This window comes from Olea europaea, chromosome 19 (assembly GCF_002742605.1).
Source record: "Olea europaea var. sylvestris chromosome 19, O_europaea_v1, whole genome shotgun sequence".
In the NCBI taxonomy this organism is placed as follows: domain Eukaryota; kingdom Viridiplantae; phylum Streptophyta; class Magnoliopsida; order Lamiales; family Oleaceae; genus Olea; species Olea europaea.
Genome location: NC_036255.1, coordinates 5090700 through 5110566, shown reverse-complemented (window position 1 = coordinate 5110566; position 19867 = coordinate 5090700). Strand labels below are relative to the sequence as shown.

The 19867-nt window shown below is 32.7% G+C and overlaps 1 protein-coding gene across 3 annotated transcripts in view; it reads right to left on the bottom strand.

The window, feature by feature from the left end:
• Positions 1–3347, bottom strand: part of LOC111368593 (DNA damage-inducible protein 1-like) — a 15934-nt gene extending 12587 nt beyond the window's left edge. Inside the window, exons 1-7 of one of the 3 annotated variants that reach the window (XM_022989932.1) lie at positions 3250–3347; positions 3064–3150; positions 2936–2968; positions 2687–2823; positions 2281–2389; positions 1346–1462; positions 487–552 (exon numbers count right to left, since the gene is read on the bottom strand). In XM_022989932.1, coding sequence (XP_022845700.1) covers positions 487–552; positions 1346–1462; positions 2281–2389; positions 2687–2823; positions 2936–2968; positions 3064–3129 — 528 coding nt within the window. In that variant the 5' untranslated portion in view covers positions 3130–3150; positions 3250–3347. Of the gene's footprint in view, positions 1–486; positions 553–1345; positions 1463–2280; positions 2390–2686; positions 2824–2935; positions 2969–3063 lie in introns of all 3 variants that reach the window. The other 2 variants (XR_002698013.1, XM_022989931.1) reach the window with 2 other exon arrangements.
• Between the last annotated feature and the right edge of the window lie 16520 nt (positions 3348–19867).

The window sequence follows — 19867 nt, the reverse complement described above, 5'->3', positions numbered from 1 at the left end:
GATAAGAACAAGATCAGTTTAATATTTTAATAAAATAAATTTAGACCCTTAGATTAGTTTAAATGGATAGATAAGATTATTTGACAATTCCTTTATCAAATACCTTGTTACGTGGTACGACCCCCTGTGTATATATATAAATATATGAAAAGAAGTATTAAATTGGATAGTGCTAATTACATCACCATAATTTTGAACAAAGATTACTAGTAGGAAATTTTCAAGTACAAGAGATGCACTAAGAGACTGTGCTAGTGCTTGAAAAATATGAAAGGATCATCATATATATTCATAATCTGTTGGCAAACATCATAAATATGCAAATCAATTCCCCTGATAACCACAAACAATCTCCCACTTAGTCACAATAGCAGGTGAACTTTTGAAGTTGTCATCTATCATTCTAGAGAGGTGCTGGCCTGCAAATCTATAATAAGTGGGTCTACACCTGAAAAATGACCTGAAGATGACAAGGAGGAAACCAACCTGTCGAATAGCTGCTTCAATTTTCTTCTGTGCCTCCACGTCAAATGGGTCTGCATGAAGTAAAGCCTACATTGCAGAGATACAAAACCACGTGCAGGCTTCTTAAATAAAACATTCAAACAAACTATATCAATAAGCAAAAAAGAAACAAAAAGGTTTAGATCAAGCAATTCAGAATGTGTCCGTGGATGGCTTTTCTACAAGACATTTCTAATGTCTCCTTCATAATCACCTGACCTACAAAAGCAGAAAGCCCTAAAGGAACTACGATGAAGTCCTTGAATAGAAAAATCTCTGTCAAGGGCCTTAATATGCAAAATGCATGTCCCCACCCTCCCCACCTAAAACTAGGGTATTATTGCAAACCCTAATTACCCCATCTAAACCAAGGATTCGATCCATATCCCGTGTCAGTATCCGTGTCAAAACGGATACTTCTCCATTTTTGGAGAGTCCGAGCATCATAGCCTTAATATGCAAAATGCATGTCCCCTCCCTTCCCACCTAAAACTAGGGTATTCTTGCGAACCCCTACTTACCCCATGAGATGGTAAACACAAGCCTCAAATGTAAGAAAATATTCGAAACAGGAACTGAATAAAAGAGAGAATAATTTCTTGAGGCTTAAACAGGGGTGAGTAAAAAAGGAACATTGATTTTCCACTGGCGAGCTTGAATGAAATTCAAGGTTCAGCTAATGACATATTGTAAATATCATGACATGATCCCCTGAAGCAACTCCAGAAAAATTTTGTCACAACTGACAATAGAGTTCTGATAAATTAAAAGTTAATCCAATGCATATTAGACACCCCACCAAGAAATTAATAATGAGCTGTTACCGGCAAATGACACTAACCATTTCGTCATCTTGCTGTTGTCGTAATTCACCTCTCTGACGATTACGTGCACGTAAAATGTCTTGTAGCCTATTGACATCATTTCCAAGGATAGCTTGTGCCAACTCAGGATCGCTCTGAAAGTTCAAATAGCATGTTCAATCTCAATAAATCCTCAGACACTGGAAGATTTAATTTTACAAACATGGCATTGCAATTAGCAATATAAGAGTTAAAATGATCAGAAATTAACCTCTTTAAGCATAGACTAGTTGAACTGTTGTAGAAAGATTTAAGATATGACAGAAATAACCAATATTCAAAAAAAAAATTTGGACAAACTTTTAACCTATGACAATTTTAACTGCTGACATATATGGAGCATGCTGATTCAGACAGTGTCACAAAGGCATAAAAAAGGTAAATGATAAGCAATTCAAATAGATGCTACAAAATAATTTCAGTTGTCCACCCCAAGAACAATTTTCTCACGCTATGCTCCTGTTTGATGCCATTATGTCATCAAAGTGAGTTTTATAATAGTGAATTTTTGGAGAGTGTGTTATTAAAAAGCAAAAAAAAATTTGGGTTTACGTACAAAATATTTTATTGCGAGAATGTTAGATTGAAAATGAATTTTGAAATAATGGGAATAAACAAAGGCTATACATCAAAATTCTTAACTCAAAAACAAAAATAAGTTGCTTCCTATCAAAGAATCATATATAGTGGAGAATTTTGCCAGATTTCTCATAAAGTATTAACAAGGTGACAATATCGCACAAAATTCTTTATTAAATACAAAGAAATAACATAACTATATTAGCTCATCGAGTCATTTTTCACCAAAATTAGCTAATAGCAGCAAGTTTCCACCAATTCTTAAAGAAAAAAAGCCAAAAAATGCTTTTATCCTCAGAAAAAAGGGCAGTTAAATGGCCAGATCACACTTTACCTGGAACAGCTGGGCCATTACATTAGAATCGTTACGCAATTGCTGCTGCAAAGCTGAGGGGTTCATTGCAGAACCATCTGGATTAAATCCTGCCTCATTCGGGGATGCTCTACAGTAGGTTAAAAGTCACACTATTTAGAATGGGAAGGCACTGAAACAAGCTTTAGAATATTCTTCTAGACCAAAAAGAGACGTAAAGAGAAAGACACTTTAGCATTGTCCACCACACATAAGTACGGATGGAAAGCACACATTCGTTAGTTATTCCATGTTGAAAGGTGCCCAACGAATCCTAATTGGACTTTTGATTCTTAAAGTTTTTATTTTTTTCCCCCAGTCCGCAATCCTTGTTAATAGAAGTATCAATATTAAATATGTGGCAGAAAATTATTACGACTACACGAACCTAGAACCAGAAGATGAAGCATTTGAGACCATCATCACCAAATCTCCATCAGTAACACCAAGAGCACCCAATTTCTCAGAATTCTTCATCTCCCTTCCGTTATATAGCAGCTGCTGCTGCTGTAGTGGCACTTGTGTCTGTTCGTTCAATATTATAAACACGTAATATATATTAATCCCTAATATATTTATCCCAATTTTTTTTTTTATAAAAATATACCAAAAAAATAAATAAATAAAAAGATCTAACCTCTACTTCCAGAAGAGCTTTAAAGTTCTCGACCTGTAATGATTATTTAAATCAGACACCATCATCAGGAAAAACAAGAAAAACACTCCATAATCAATTACAGAAAAATTAGGGGTTGAAAGAGTTACAGATTCGTCGCGATCGACGTCTAGAGTGAGGATTTGTTCGTCAGCTGTCATTACAGTGATCTTCATCTTCCCCGATTAGCTTTGAACCTGTTCGAATTCCTCGGAAAATGAGATTTGAGCAATCTGGTTTTCGTAATGTGTAAAATAAATAGCTGCTGTATTTTCTACTTCTCAGTGTTTTCTTACTGCCAAAGTTATCTTCTGTTGACTAATCCTGAAAAGATAAGGAGACTCTCGCGATGAATTTGTTTGAGATGATTGGGTTTTATTAGTGCTTGTTTGGCATACATTATAATCAAAATGACCAATGTAAATGCATGAATGATGAGATGATTGGGTTTTTATTAGTGCTTGTTTTGTATTATTTATGAATGTGTGTTTGAAATTAAAAATGACCAATGTAAATGCATGAATGATGAGATGATTGGGTTTTATTAGTGCTTGTTTAGTATTATTTATGAATGTGTGTTTAAAATTAAATTTTGATTTTAACAGTCAATTTGGGAAAGATTTTTTACCTCAAAAAATTGATTTTTTGACAGTTATTTCACTAGTCATAATTTTTAACTTCTTCCCTCATAGATAGACACCATATTTCTTTTAACGGTCAAAAAATCAATTTTTAACGGGGCTTAACTTTAAATTATAACAAAAATCATGCCACATGTAAATACAGATTGATATATTGGTTTGAGTTAGCAGATTTTGATACATTAATCTTGGAATACCTTTTTCAATCAATCAAATGTCAGATTTTTTTACACATAGGAAGAGTAAATCAAGGCGTACATTTTGTCTGTGCAAATAGTTTAATCCTTATAATAATCTTATAGTCTCTCTCTAATGTGTTAGGAGAATCTCTCACAAGGAATTTGTTTAGCCCCTGTTTGTTTCCTATTTTTAAGTAAAATGCATTTTGATATAATCAATTGGTGAAGAATGTGTGGTTAAGAATTAAGAAAATATTTTCGCGTAATATTATTTTATTGAAAAATGTACAATTAAAAAGAAGAGAGAGAAAATTTGGTATCAAACAAGGACTTAAAATAACTACACGGAAAATAAATTTAAAATACAATTATTTTTGTCCGACATCAAACTGATATGTATTGTGATAGATTTGATCAATATTTTTAGTTGTAGTTTGAGGAGTGCACACGAATCATTTTAATAAAGTGTTCTTGGGATAAATAGAGGAGAGGGATGGATTGGGACTTGGAGCGGTAAGTGAAGCGAGGAAGGGGAGTTGAACGCGGAGAAGTGACATTGGGAAAAAGAAATGATGATGGGTCTCACATGCTTCATTACATACTACTCATTGACAACACAAAGCAGTAGGAAGATAATGTGAGGGAAAAGCCCACAGGACACATCTTCAAGTGGTAAAAGGGGATGGTGGAGAAATTCAACTTTGCTTGAGGCTGCTGCGTCAAGGGTTCGAATCCTGAAATATGGATTTGGCTCTTGGGTAAGTGCAAGTGTACAAGCAGCCTTCCACCCTATATCCTTAGAGGCATAACCTGCGATTTACCTCCCTCACGATGCTCCAGGACAGGGGTGGTGGGGGACCCTTAAGGTTAGGGTTTAACCTTTAAGATAATGTGAGGGAAAAGTAGACGGCACAAGTGAAGTATTTTTGTGACGACTCTCGAGCTGTCAATTTCATCTTATGTTTTGAGTAATTTTTTTTATCATTATAATGATGAAACAATGATGATGTGGCAGTGTTCATGAAATACGTAGTTGGCATTACCCTTTAATAAATAGTTAAAAAAAAAAAAACCCTTTGTTATGATCTTTCATCTTCCCAAGCAATCACTTCCTTAATTCATCCCATTACTCTCTTCCGTCTTCCCGAGCATTTCACGGTTCTTCTTTGTCTCTCACACACACAAATATCACAAGAATTCGTCCCATCATCGCCTGTCTCCACAGGGTAGCCACCACTTGCCAAAAACAATCGTTTGCTGATTTTTAATTGGCTTCAACTAATTTTCTCAAGTGACAAAACCAAGATCAAATCAAAGGAAACACCATAAATCATTTGCTGATTTTTAATCAATTTTAGGTAAGAATATGTAATTGTAGTTGGTATATTTTACTTTTAAACGATGACCCACGTTATTTTTATTAGGAAATTTCACTCTATCTGTCGAAGGGGTTTTTATTATCTCTCGTTGTCTCTAACTCATTACATGTCAGAACAAAAATAAAATAAAATTTTAGTACATAAGCTGCTGCATCAATACTAAGGCCTTAGAGTAGATGAAATCTTCTAATAAGAATAATTCTAGTGTACAGGTAGGGGTTCGCAAAACCCCTCCCGAACACTCACAAGGGTGGGTTACTCACATCCCATGTGAGTAAAAAATTGCAAAAAAAAACCCATCTCACCTAACCTCATGTGAGTATTCTGAAATTGTTTTGCAAACAATTAGTTTGTACACACGAACTAATTCTCTGATAAAGGCCAATGTCCGTGACATTGTAAGCAATAGGGGCATACTTCCACGGATCATCAGAGCTTAATAACTGCAAAAAAGTACAATTTTGGATTTAGTGGATATATCCTTGTAATTAGACTTTTAAACGCAGTTATTAATCTCGTTTGTATTGTTCAGTTGGGTAGAATACCATGTAACATGTCCTCTTTTGGAATTTGGATGAAATAAAGAAAGATGAGGAGAAATACATTTTTGTCCATTCCTCGATGCTGTAAAAATTTTACATAATGGACAGCCTCTTCGAGCAACCTAATAATTCCATATAAAACTCAGATTTCTGGGATTTGAAGTTTTCCATTGATTCTCGGACAACATTGATTTGGAAATGGTATGTTTTTAAAAGATTGATGCTAGTCTTTCATCCATTTGTTTGCGTTGTTTCCATGACTAGCATCACTTTTAATTGGTATGTGATATCAAGTGTTCTGTGTGTAATTTATGCCGTTCAATTTGGTTTTGTTAGTAATTAGTATTCGCCTTTTCATATCATAGATTATAAAGAGTTCGAGATGTGAGCACCGGAAGTTGAAAACGCACTTTGATTCATTGGACAGCCTCTATGAGTACTATAAACAATATGGAAAGTAAGAAGGATTTGAAATTATAAAGAAATCACTGTGGACATATGATAATTTAAGATTTTTTTGCTTATCTTGTTATCAAGGTGGAAAGTAAAGTCTCAAAAACAAAAATACCTTAATCCTAATCCACTAACAAAAATGGAAGTGTAAAGCTAAGGTTAATGCTACTATATTAGAAAATGGAAGTGCAAGATTAATTCTATTACTCTTTAGCATAATCATGGGTTGAGTTTGCAAAAATCACTATTTTACTCATGTAACAGGGGATAGTATAGGCGCCAAAGAAAACTAGAATTAATGATCGAGCTGGGATTCGCATAGGAAAGAATTACCAATCTTTTGTAGCGGAAGCTGGGGATCACTATAATGTTCCATTCTTGGAAAAAGATTTTTGGAATTACATTGATAAGAAAAGAAGATTATGTTTTCGTATTGGAGATGTTAAAGCAATCCATTACTATTTTGTTTTGATGCAATCAAAGAATTCAATCTTATTTTATATGATAGATGTAGATGACAATGCTCGAATCAGTAACCTATTTTGGGTTGATGCAAGAAGTATGGTGGCTTATGGGGAATTTTTTGATGTGATTACATTTGACACAATGTAATTGACCAAGAAGTATGACATGTTATTTATACATTTTTGTGGGTGTCAACCAATGTGGACATTCAATTTTATTTGAATGTGGGTTACTATCAAGTGACAGCAAAAAAAATGTATACCGTGATTTAAATTTATAGTCTTTATATATATCCAACCTTAAAAAATAATTATATTATCTTTTAATCTTATATAATAAATTTACCTAAATAGACATATATAAAATTAAATAAAAATAGATCATTCTAAATTCATCTATTAATATTTATTTTCATAAATTCTTTTGAACCTTTTTATATTCTTTTAGAGTTTGTGTTTAGCTAGAATTCTAATAAGCAACTAAAATCATAAAACCCTAATAATCATAAGATATCCTTTTCAACTGAAATTTAAAATAATAATAATAATACATTGTTTTAGTTATAATTCTTTCATGATATGGAAAATGGAGTCTTATTTTTTATGCTTTGTTTTTAAGTATTGGTTTGATAGATGAAAGTATACGAGAAATTTCAAAATAAATTTTAATACATGTCCAAATATTTTTACATTACAAAAAGAAATAAACTTAAAATTACCGACCAAAATACAAACAATCAAAATTATGAGCTTGTAAGAAAAAAATAAATAAATATATGAATGAACCAAATTAGATGTTGATAGTGATTGGATGATTATGGTATTTTTTTTAAATCTTTGAAATTGTATTAGGGATGAATATATAAAATTTGTGTGGATTTATAATGTTTAAAATTAATGAATTTAATAAATGCAATATTGAAATTTGACGTATATGGAAATGGTGATTTTTAAAATTTTAATAGGGATGTATATAGAATGAGATGAATATATAAAAACTATGAATGTAAATAATACCACCCAAAAAAATTTGTCCTTCATGGACTCCTTCTATGATTATTAGTAATGATTATTAATAGTGATCAATGGCAATATTTAATGACAAAAGATGAAGTAAGTTTGTTATCAAAGTGTCTCCTCTATAACACAGGAACAAAGGCAAATCCATTCAGCAAAATGAATGAAATATTTGACGTCATGAAATTTCGAAATTATCTAAAATTATTGCGAAAAAATAATAAAGATTAACGGCAAAAAAATTAAATGCCACTTTTTATTTTGCATTAATCAATTCATTGTTTACCCTTTTTATTTCTTCTCACACCCATCTCTAGTAAAAATGATATTCTTGCCAAACTATTATTTTCTGCAAGTAGAGAGTCCAACGAAAAAACAATACAAATAAAAACTATGATACATATTTTGATATTAATACGTGTGTTTGATTACGTACCAGGTAAAAAACAATTAGAGAGCGTTTGATTGACAATATTTTTCATGAAAAATGTGTTTTCACCTAATTTCGTACTTTTGTGCTATTTGATTGACAATTTTTCAAGAAAAATATTTTTTTACTTTTGGTCCAAAAAATTCGAACTTTTCAAAAAATCTGGTTTATCAAACCTTCTATCAACTCACGATTGTTGGAGACGACTTAGAGAAACGGGCTGTATAAGGGTTGATTTTTGGTATATTTGGTCGACCAGTTTTAACTTGCAGAAGCTTGATCAAAACACAATTTATATGAACGAAAATTTGGACACAATTTTGATATATATAATGTGGTAAACAATTACGCAAAACAAAAATTAAGAAGGAGTAATAGAGAATAATCCAAGGCAAGACGTTATCTTATTTCTTAAGACAAATTGTCCCGCTACAGTGCTCACGGTGAATGACACTTATTTTCCAAAATACAATAGATTCACAACTTCTGGTAGTAGCACTTCAAACCACAAGAAACTGACGAACTTTTGACAGAATTTTCCCTCTACAAAGGAAATGCATGAAAATGCTATAGAAATAGAAAAGAGATAATTGCAAGAGGAGAATGAGTGCTCAATGCAATTGGTGTACCCAAAATCATGTTCATAGGGTCCTATTTATAGATATAGAAATTGTGTAAATGAAAGAGTGTGAGCCAAAACATGCATCATTTCGAAAAGTTGCAACACTTGGTCAAAATCTGCATCCTTTCGAAAGGTTGCAACACTTCACTTCTTCTAATTTTGGACCGTAATTTCTCATTTATCCGAAATTAATTCGAGATTCCAAATGTATCACAATGATCTACTCGACGAGTAGAATAAGTTGGTCTATTTACTTTTATAATTTGACCATCAGATCAAGTCTGAATATTTGGTTGAAGTTGATCAATTTACTTTTGTAATTTGACCATCGGATCAAGTCTGAATATTTGGTTGAAGTTGACACGATGTCACACCTTTTCATTTTCCACTTTTACACACTTTTTCATTTTCCAATTTTCAGTTATTTATTTGAACCAATTCTAATAATCCCCCACATGAATGAAAATTTGGGTACACATATGTAAATGTGATGATATGATACAATATAGAGAGGGAACGAAAAAATACTGCATCAGGGATGGTGGCTTCTGGCCTTAAACCTCCCTTAGTGAAATACTATCGGACTTACTCGGCTAATTAGTGAACCATAGGTTTTGAACCACTCAACGTTTGGTGTAAGTCGAGACAACAGTACTCACACAGATATCTTCCCTATTCTGTACTTAGTTCTTATGACTTGATTCATTTTGGCCCTGAACCCTTCTTGGTTTCATAAGTGTTTAGAGAATTCAAGCATTAAAGAATTCTCATTGAAGCTGCCCCACTTCACACTTACATAGGTGACCTCCTATTAAGAGTATTTTGCCCTACCTCACTTGACTTAATCAAGATATAAGAATCATTAAAAGATGATTTTAACCTCTATCCACTCTGCAGAAAGTACTTTAGTATCATAAGAATGAGTTAGGAATTCTAATTTCATAAGTGCTTAATGGAATTTTCACAACTTAGTTGTCCCTTTAAACCAAAATCTTGGGATCTCAAGTCAACAAGATAGGGTTACTATTGCAAAAGCTCTTACGTAGTAGGTTTTAATCTCATTCCTCTCGATAGGCAACGTTCTTGATCTCTAGGCAAACCTTTTGTAAGTGGATCCACAATATTCTCCTTTGATTTTCTATAATCTATGGAGATAACGTCATTTGAGATCAGTTGCTTAATGGTGTTATGTCTACGACGAATATATCTAGACTTACCATTATACATACCGCTTCGAGCCCTTCTAATTGCCGATTAACTATCACAATGTATACTTATCGTAGGTATCGACTTGAGCCAACATGGAACATCTTCTAAGAAATTTCGAAGTCATCCTACTTCTTCTCCAGCTTTGTCCAAAGTAATAAACTCATATTCCATCGTTGATTAAGCTATGCACGTTTGCTTGGTTGATTTCCATGATACAGCAACTCCACCAATGGTGAATACATGACCACCAGTGGATTTGGAATCCTTCATATCAGACATCTAATTCGCATCACAATATCTTTCTAGTACCGCAAGATATTTTGTGAAGTATAATCCATAGGTTAAGGTATACTTCAAATACCTTAGAACCCTCATCAAAATCTTACATTGATCATTGTTTTGATTACTTATAAATCTACTAAGTTTATTTACCGCAAAAACAATATCCGATCAAGTGCAGTTTGTATTATACATAAGACTGCCAATTATTTGTAAATACCTTAGTTGTGATATGCTTTCTCCCGTATTCTTTACTACGTGCATACTCGGATCAAGAGGAGTTCTCACAGGACTTTCCTCAAACACGTCAAACTTTTTAATTACTTTTTTCTATATAGTGAGATTGTGCAAGTGCAATTCCATCCTGAGTTCTAGAGATTTTAATCCCTAGGATTACATCTACCACACCCATGTCTTTTATATCGAAATGCTTTGTTAGCATCTTTTTGGTGTTAAGAAACATTTTGTGACTATTGTTCATTATTAACATGTCGTCTACGTATAGACATACAATTACATAGGCATTCGGTGTATGTCTAATATATACACATTTGTCACATTTGTTGATCTTGAATCCATTTGACAACATTATTTTGTCAAACTTTTGGTACTGTTGTTTAGGAGCCTATTTTAATCCATATAAGGATTTAACAAGTTTACACACTTTGTGTTTTTGGTTAGGAGAAACGAACCCCTCAGGTTGCTACATATAAATCTCCTCTTCTAACTCATCGTTTAGGAATGCCGTTTTTACATCCGTTTTATGAATCTCAAGATTATGTATTTCTACAATTGCAATTAATAACCTTATCGACATTATTCTAGTTACGGGTGAGTAGGTATCAAAGAAGTCAAGTTCTTCTTTTTGCCTATATCCTTTAGCAATCAATCTCGCCTTATATTTATCAATGGATCCATCAGGTTTCAATTTCTTTTTTAATATCCATTTGCATTCTAAAAGCTTATTACCGGGAGGTAAATCAACCAACTTCCACGTATGATTTTACATTATAGAATCTATCTCGCTATTGATGACTTATTTCCAATGCGGTGCTTCCAGTGTAGATATTGCTTTATCGAAAGTCTTTGGATCATCATTTACCATATAGATTAGAAAATCACGGCCAAACATCTTGGAAGTCCTAGCCTTTTTACTACACCTTGGTCCTTCCTCATTTGAAGTTCCTTTGGTAGTTTCACATGTTCTCTTATTAAAACTCGTATTTTCCTTATCTTTGTAAGGAAAAATATTTTTAAAGAATGTTGCATTCCTTGATTCAATTATGGTCCCTTCGTGTACGTCTTGTATTTCGAATTTGTGTACAAGAAATCGATATGCACTACTATTATTGGCGTATCCAATAAATATGCAATCTATTATTTTAGGACCGATTTTCACTTGTTTAGGTTTAGGTACCTCAACCTTAGCTAAGTACCCCCATACATTCAAGTATTGATAGGATGGAGGATGACATTTCCATAATTCATATGATGTCTATTCTATTTTATTAAGAGATATTTTATTAAGAAGACTATTTGTCGTTAAAATAGCTTCCCCCACATATTTTGAGGTAAACTCGAATTTCTTCACATGGCATTCATCATTTCTTTAAGTGTTCGATTTTTACATTCTGCAACACCATTTGATTGAGGAGAATAAGGTGTCGTTGTTTGATGAACAATTTCATGTTCGGAGCAAAAGTCTTCAAATGGTGCCCCATATTCACCTTCTCTATTAATACAAATATTCTTTATTTGTTTTTAAAGTTGTGTTTCAATTTCAACCTTATAATTTTTAAATGCATCTAAGACTTCATCTTTACTAAAACTTTGTACAATCATCAATAAATGTCACAAAATATTTCTTGCCACCTCGATTTTGTACATGTTTTAGATCGCATATATCGCTATGGATCAATTTAAGAGGGGTTGTGTTCCTTTGTATTGAATTGAACGGTGTTTTAGCCAATTTTGCTTCAACACATATTTGACATTTATAATTATGATTGATTTTATGAGCCGGAATTAAACTTTGATTCATTAGTTTGTACAACGATTTATAATTCAAATGTTCTAATCGATTATACCACAAACATGAAGGCTCAAGCAAGTAAACAAAATTTATAGTCTTATTCATAGTGACTTCTTTCGGTATAATTGTAAGAACATTTGTAACGCCCTGAAATCTCGGAACCTGAAGCGTTAAATTAATAATCATTTCTTTCATTGATTTGACCCCTTTGATGTTAACCAAAGTATTTTATAAATCCAATTTTTTTTTGTTTAAAATATATAATAATATAATGGAAGGTAGTTATCCATATACACTTAGGCAAATGTAGCAAAATTTGAGTTTGGAAAAGATTTGGAGGCAATTCGACAATTACGAATTTAACAACAGCGGAAGAAAAAATTATTTACCCAAGCAAATATCTATTAAAAATTATAAAATTTTTACATGGACTAAAGAATTCATATATGTACCACATATAAAATTTTTGGATCCCGACGATAACGTTTAAAGCATGAAAATATTGCTCGAAAATGCTGGACAGAAAACTCATATTCAACTTGACAGAGTTTACTAAAATGGGCATAACATTTTTTTTGGATACTATTTTTGAGAAATTCCAAAGGCCACTATAGAAGACTCATAGATCTTTCAAATCCCACTGATTTCACTTAAAAACATGCACCATAGCCCAAATTATACAATTTTCAAATAGGAGGGCAAAATCTGAAATTTTAACCCGGCATAAATTAAACTTCATACGTATTCAATCCGACACTTCTAAATTCTAGTTAACATGCATTGTCTATGAAACTAGAAAAAATAAACATTAAAAACATTTCTAAAAAGTGTCATCTAAATATCCATAAAATGTTTACATAAATGGAAATCTTTACTAGAAGTTGAAAGCATTTGAGATCATCGAACATTAGCCACTATGCCAACTACTGCCATGCCTCGATCTTAACCTGCAAAATTATTTGTAGGGATGAGTACTATAAATAATAATCAGTAGGAAGTACTTAAGTAAATGGTAAAAATATATATTTTCAATAATGCAAACTTTATTCGATTGTGTCACCGTCAATTTCAAGCGAATTGGTGATCAGTCAGCCCACTTACTTGTAGGTTTTGATAACCTCATTTCATTTATCATAATCATCTCTTCACATCTCGTATAAACTACCAAACGGTGATTCCATCATGAGTAACACAATAAAAAGTTTTACGCAAAAAAAACATATAAATCTTACATCACTCATAAAAGCGCCGAAATACCCCTACCTTAAATGCTTGGAGTTCAAATACACTTTTTGTGTCCAAAATAAAATGTGGCGTACTAAGACTCTCCTTAAAATAAAATTTCAGATTTAGAGGTTCCTTTAAGTTATGGAAAAAGGGCAAAATGACTTTCTGTATAAATATAATAATTTGGGAGATAATATGTGGTTAAATGAGTTGAAATTTGGACTTTCAAAATAAACTTATGAACTTCAAAACAAAAGGGATGGCTTTTATTTTAAATTTCATATAAAATGGTGGTTGCGATACATTTAAAAAGGAAGGTTACAAAAATAAAGTAAGTGGGGAGTTAATGAGTTAAAATGGTTTTGAAATTGCTTTTTTTTTTTTTTTTTTTAAGTGGACGTTTAGGGGGTTTTTTTGGTGTGTGGGCAGTTGACAAAAGAAATGGTAAGTTAAAAATGGTGTTAAATGTGGATTTGTTTGTTACACATGCAAAATAACTTCCAAATTCAAAAAAAATCGCAGTTTTTCTATATATATATATATATATATATATTGGTAGTTAACAAATAGGATAAAAAAAAATGGAGGTTAATCTAGTAAGTGGGGTAGTTAGTAAACTTTGTGGATGGAAAAATCCTAAGAAGAATTCAAGACAATGGAATCGAATTTGGCGTTATTTGTTACAATATAACAAGTGTGTCTAATTTTATAATTTAACGACATAAGAGAGGTAACAATTAATAAAACGTGCGTCGTCACAATAATGTAACAAAATAAAAAATTTGTCGTCTAAATGAGATCTCGACACCTTACAAAATTTTTAAAAATAAGTACGCGAAATTTTACTATCGTGATCAAAACTTTAATTTGAACTCTTAAGGAAGTGTCATAGCGACGTAATAATATAACCCAATTTATATTCGAGTTCTAAAATTTTATTTTGAAACAAAGCAAAACATTTTTTATTTCTTTTTTGGTTGCTACAACATTCAATTTAAACATTCCATCACACATGTATCATTTTCCTACATACATCTCATTCTAAGACAATACAAATTTATCGGATACAAATACAAATTTAAAATCATTCTTGCTAAGTAGAGATCCGGACACTAAATTCTTTCGTATTTTCAGCACATGTAAGATATTGTTGAGAACGAGTTCTTTCCTGGATGTCATCTTTAAAGTGACTTTGCTTTGTCCTTCAACTTTACAACTTGCGGAGTTTCCCATGTATAGCTGTTCTCCATTCAATTCTTGATAGTTGGAGAACATCGCCTTGTCCGCACATACATGGCAGGTAGCGCCAGTGTCAATCCACTATTCTCTAATATTTCTAATTATGTTGCATTTGGACACTACTACAGATAAACTCATTTCTTATAGTCTGTCGGATAGAGTGTCATTTACAACCATGTGGGTTTGAGTATTCTTCTTTGACTTTCGACATTCACTTGAACGATTTCCAGCCTAACCACAGTTGTAACAATTCCCTTTAAACTTTTTAGCATTCTTGGAATTGTCTCTTTGCGGTAGATAATTAGGAGCCTTTTGTTTCTTATTTGTTGTCTTTGGTTCTATTTCAACAAAGTTTGCATCATCTTGATCAACCGGCCTTCGTTCGATTTTTCGGTTGTCCTCTTCAATCCTCAATCGCATAATCAATTCTTCCAAATTCATTTCCTTGCGTTTGTATTTGAGGTAATTTTTGAAAACTTTCCACATAAGAGGGAGTTTTTCAATAATGGCAGCCACTTGGAATTATTCACTCAATTCCATTTTCTCGGCATTGATGTTGTGCAACAAGACTTGAATATCTTGTATTTGGCTAATTATAGTTTTAAAATCCACCATCTTGTAGTTCAAAAATTTGCCGATAATGAACTTTTTTGTTTTGGCATCCTCGGTCTTGTACTTTGTCTCCAAAGAATTTCATAGTTTCTTGACTCATTCATTTGAACTATACACCCCCCAATCCGTTTAGGATATAATTCTTGCATAGGAAGTTCGCGTGTTTCTATGCATCCAAAACAATAATCGATTCACGATTATTTTCCCTTCTTATACAGTCAGTGCAGTTTCCTTTAGAAACTTAGCCAAATTAAGAGTTGTGAGATAAAATATATTTTGTTGCCACCTCTTGAAGTCCATTCCTACAAATTTTTCTGGCTTTTCGCCATGTGGGATAGTAGCATTATGCAACGGTATGGCCACGGGAGATATCACATTATTGAAACCATTTTGACTTGACGAAATCCCGATGGAAGTAATTTCTGTTACACGAACAGAAGTTCAACAAAATGATAATAATATTAGTGGAAGAATAACACACAGAGCACTGTACAAGCAACGTAATGGTTTGTCCACAACCAACCAAAAAGACGCAAGAAAATTTGTCTTAAGTTTGTTGGAGACGACTTAGAGAAATGGGCTATGTAAGGGTTGATTTTTGATATATTTGTTCGACCAGTTTTAACCTGCAAGAGCGTGATCAAAACACAATTTATATGAACGAAAATTCAGACAGAGTTTCAGTATATATAATGTGGTAAACAATTACGCAAAACAAGAATTAAGGAGTAAAAAATAGAGAATAATCCAAGGTGAGACGTTATCTCATTCCTTAAGAAAAATTGCCCTGCTACGGTACTTATGGTGAATGACACTTGTCTCCCAACATACAGTGAATTCCCAACTTGTGGTAACATCATTTCAAACCACAAGAAATCGGCGAACTTTTGATAGAATTTTCCTTCTACAAAGAAAATGTATGAAAATGCTATAGAAATAGAAAGGAGATAATTGTAAGAGGAGAATGAGTGCTCAATGCAATTGATGTACCCAAAATCATGTCCATAGGTCCTATTTATAGATGTAGAAAAGGTGCAAATGAAGTATAGTGAGCCAAAATATACATCATTTCGAAAAGTTGCAACACTTGGCCAAAATCTGCATCCTTTCGAAAGGTTATAACACTTCATTTCTTCTAATTTTGGACCTTAATTTCTCATTTATCCGAAATTGGTTTCCAGATTCCAAATAGACCACAATGATCTACTCGACGAGTAAAATAAGTTGGTCTATTTACTTTTATAATTTGACAATCGGATCAAATTCGAATATTTGATTGAAGTTAACACGAAGTCATATATTTTTATTTTCCACTTTTACACATCTTTTTATTTTTCAATTTTCAGTTATTTATTTGAACCAATTCCAACGACGATAACATCTTTCTCTCATCTCTTTCCACTTACAAATCAGTACCATCTTTTTTATCTAGTCAACCAAACTAGGAAGATGAAACCAAAAGCCCATCACTGCTTCCATATCTACCTCCAGGGTAATCACTACAAAAGGTCGGCAACAAGGCTTTGATTGCATCAATTAAGGTTTGTTTAACAATCAAACCACATTAATTGATTTGTACATGTTTATAATTCTTGGTTAGATTGAGTATATATTATACTTTTTTTTAACAATCATGTTGTTTTCTCATTGTTTAAAAACTAGTTGTTATTTTTATGGGCATCTCATTATTTCTACTATTAGATTCCAATTTTACTTTATTTTATTTTTATTTTCTTTTTTTGTGAAAAGTGGCGAGATGTGAAGTTGAAATTCATTGATTTCAAACTTGAGCGACTAAACATAATAAATATTGGTTTTAGCTTTAATAGTTATTGGTGGGAATCTACTGATTCGATTCCCCTTTCGAGAATCCTAAAATCAAGAGGTGTTGGTATGTTCGACATGTGGATAATCCGTAAATTGAATAGGGGTTATTGTTTTCAGATTCAACAACTAAGTGACAAGCTTACTATAGTTGAGAAAACTTCAAAATTTGAAGCCTCCTTAAAAATAAATCATTAAATGAGTTCCATTTTATTGTAGCAATTAGAAGGATGATTGCTATATTTATTTGCTCAGTTTGGCCATTGTATAGAGCTGCCACTATTTCTCACTAGGATGGAAATAAATGCCACGATGAAAACAATAGAAATAGAAAGCGGGCATGGAAATTCAGCGGGGGCTTACGAGACCTCCTTCATGCCGATATATCGTTGCCAATCGATGTAAATATTTTCGAAAGTTGCTTCTTTCTATGAATATGAATGTAGTTGAAGAAGATGAATATATATAACATAGAAAACATATGGACTGTCTCTCATTTTTATAATTCTTTAATCCCTTTCATAAATATACTTCGTGTCCCTTTTTTAATAGGCTTATTACAGACTTGTGAGATATGCAGCTCACACATTATTTGGGAAATTTTGTGAAGTAATTGGCGAACTTCTTGCACACGCTAAATGGTCAATAGATCATAGATGGTACACATATTGCTGCGAACTTACCCTTAGAAGAGAAAGCTAGGTATCACAATAGAAAACAAGTGATTTCTCAAAATATTTCAGTAGCTTATACGTTTGATATAAAATTTACATATGTGCTTACCGGTTGGGAAGGATTCACACATGATATTTGATTGTCATGGAGTGTAATATTACGTTAAGGATATGAGTTAACAATTTCTTTTGGTAAGTTGTATTGCAATTTTAAAAACATTTATTTCACACATAAGTTATAATAATTAAATATTGACTACGTTATGAACAACTCTTTAATAGGTAAATATTCTCGTGACGACGATGGCTTTCCATTGGTTCGGGATTTCTTGCACTATACTGTAGAACTCGTTGTCATCGTAGAGACATTTAAGGTCAACATCCTAAAAGTAGTAATGAGTTGTTCAATTTTTGACATTCATCTATACATAATGTTATCGAGAAGATAATTGGCTTGCTTAATAAAAGATTTACATATTTGAAACATCGACTGTACCATGACATTGACACACAAGCAGAGATAGTTCTTGCTTGTTTTGTCGTCCGCAACTTCTTAAGGATTGATGACGTATGATATGTTCACGAGGATGATTTAGTTAGGGATGTCAATTAGGCCGAGTCGGCGAACCTCGAGCTGGCTCGGCTCATCAAAGCTCAGCTCGTGAGCTACTCGGGCTTGTCAGAGCCGGGGGTCCCGTCCAACGAGCTAAGCCCGCTCGGCTCATCGAGCTCGCCAAGCCGACTCGTCCAAAAATGTGGAAAAAAGTAAAATTTTATCAATAAAATTTGAAAATTTTGAAAAAAAAAAAGAGCCCGAGCTGAGCTCGTGGGTTAACGAGCCGAGCCGGCCCTAGATTTAGTAGTTATGATGAGGTTAACCCTATGCATGTTGATGTACTTGAAGATGAAACTCCAAATGCTCATACATCTTTCATAGCTCAGGAAGTACGATCTAATAAGAGGATTACAATTGCTGATTTAACAGGACTTATTATTTTCCTAATCAAAATGCGGGAATTGATTTGGATTGAAATAATTTTTATTTATTATTTTGATAGACTTTCATATTTAGTTATTGTTTAAATTGAAGACATATTGATAATTAACATTTTTTTCCATGTCTTTATGTAATGGTCAACATAAGGTTGCTAGAATTTTAAATCTTTTAATTGAAATTGTTGTTGTTGGAGACAAACCGTTGTCTTGTATTTTTTAACGTGTTCTTATTTATTGGTTGACCATAAACTTTTAATCTTGCAATACAAATTTCATCGCGCATGATCGACAAAAGCTCTATGATACCTTTTCGAATGCTTAAACCAACCACTCATTCAGATGTGGAGGAAATAAGCTCGACCCAAGTGGATCCTAATTGTAAGAATTGTCATGTACGTGGGAGTGATGCAATTGATGATTGTATGATAACTACACTAGTGCATCAAGTGTTGGCCAGTTACAAAAGGAGTGGCAAACACTTTTCATCTGTTATGTGTCCAAAGCAATTGACAACGTGTACAATGGATGTGGAGTCGTGGTGTTAGATAAGAATGTAAGGGCACAATTGAAGATTCTAAAAAGAAAAAAAAAAGAATATATTGAAGTTCGTCGTTGTTAAGTATGGATGGTTGCGGGTTAGATCCTGACAATGGACGCATCACAATCGATGTGGCTTGTAAATGATTTCTAAGCAATTGATTTATCTATAAAATATTTTATTTCCATGCAATTTCCATATATGTAATCAAACGCATCATTATGGTCATTCAACTATGTTTTATTTTAGTAATTTCTACTTTCTTTATCTCAAAATAGTCACCAATGTTTCAATTTTATTTCAATTTAGTCACCATCTCACAAAATTTGCCATATTTCCCTACTTTCAATGTTGTTTTGGCTCGACAATGACATAACATTGATTGCATTCTTATTACAAAGGCGTGTTATTGAAATTCAATTTTTGACGTGATCAAGTGTAAAGTGAACATAATTTATCTAACTCTACCTGGAAGCGTTTGAATTCTCACTCAATTGAGAAAAGGTGTTGACTAATGACTAATAGTAAGTTCAAAGACATGATTTTGCATAACTAAA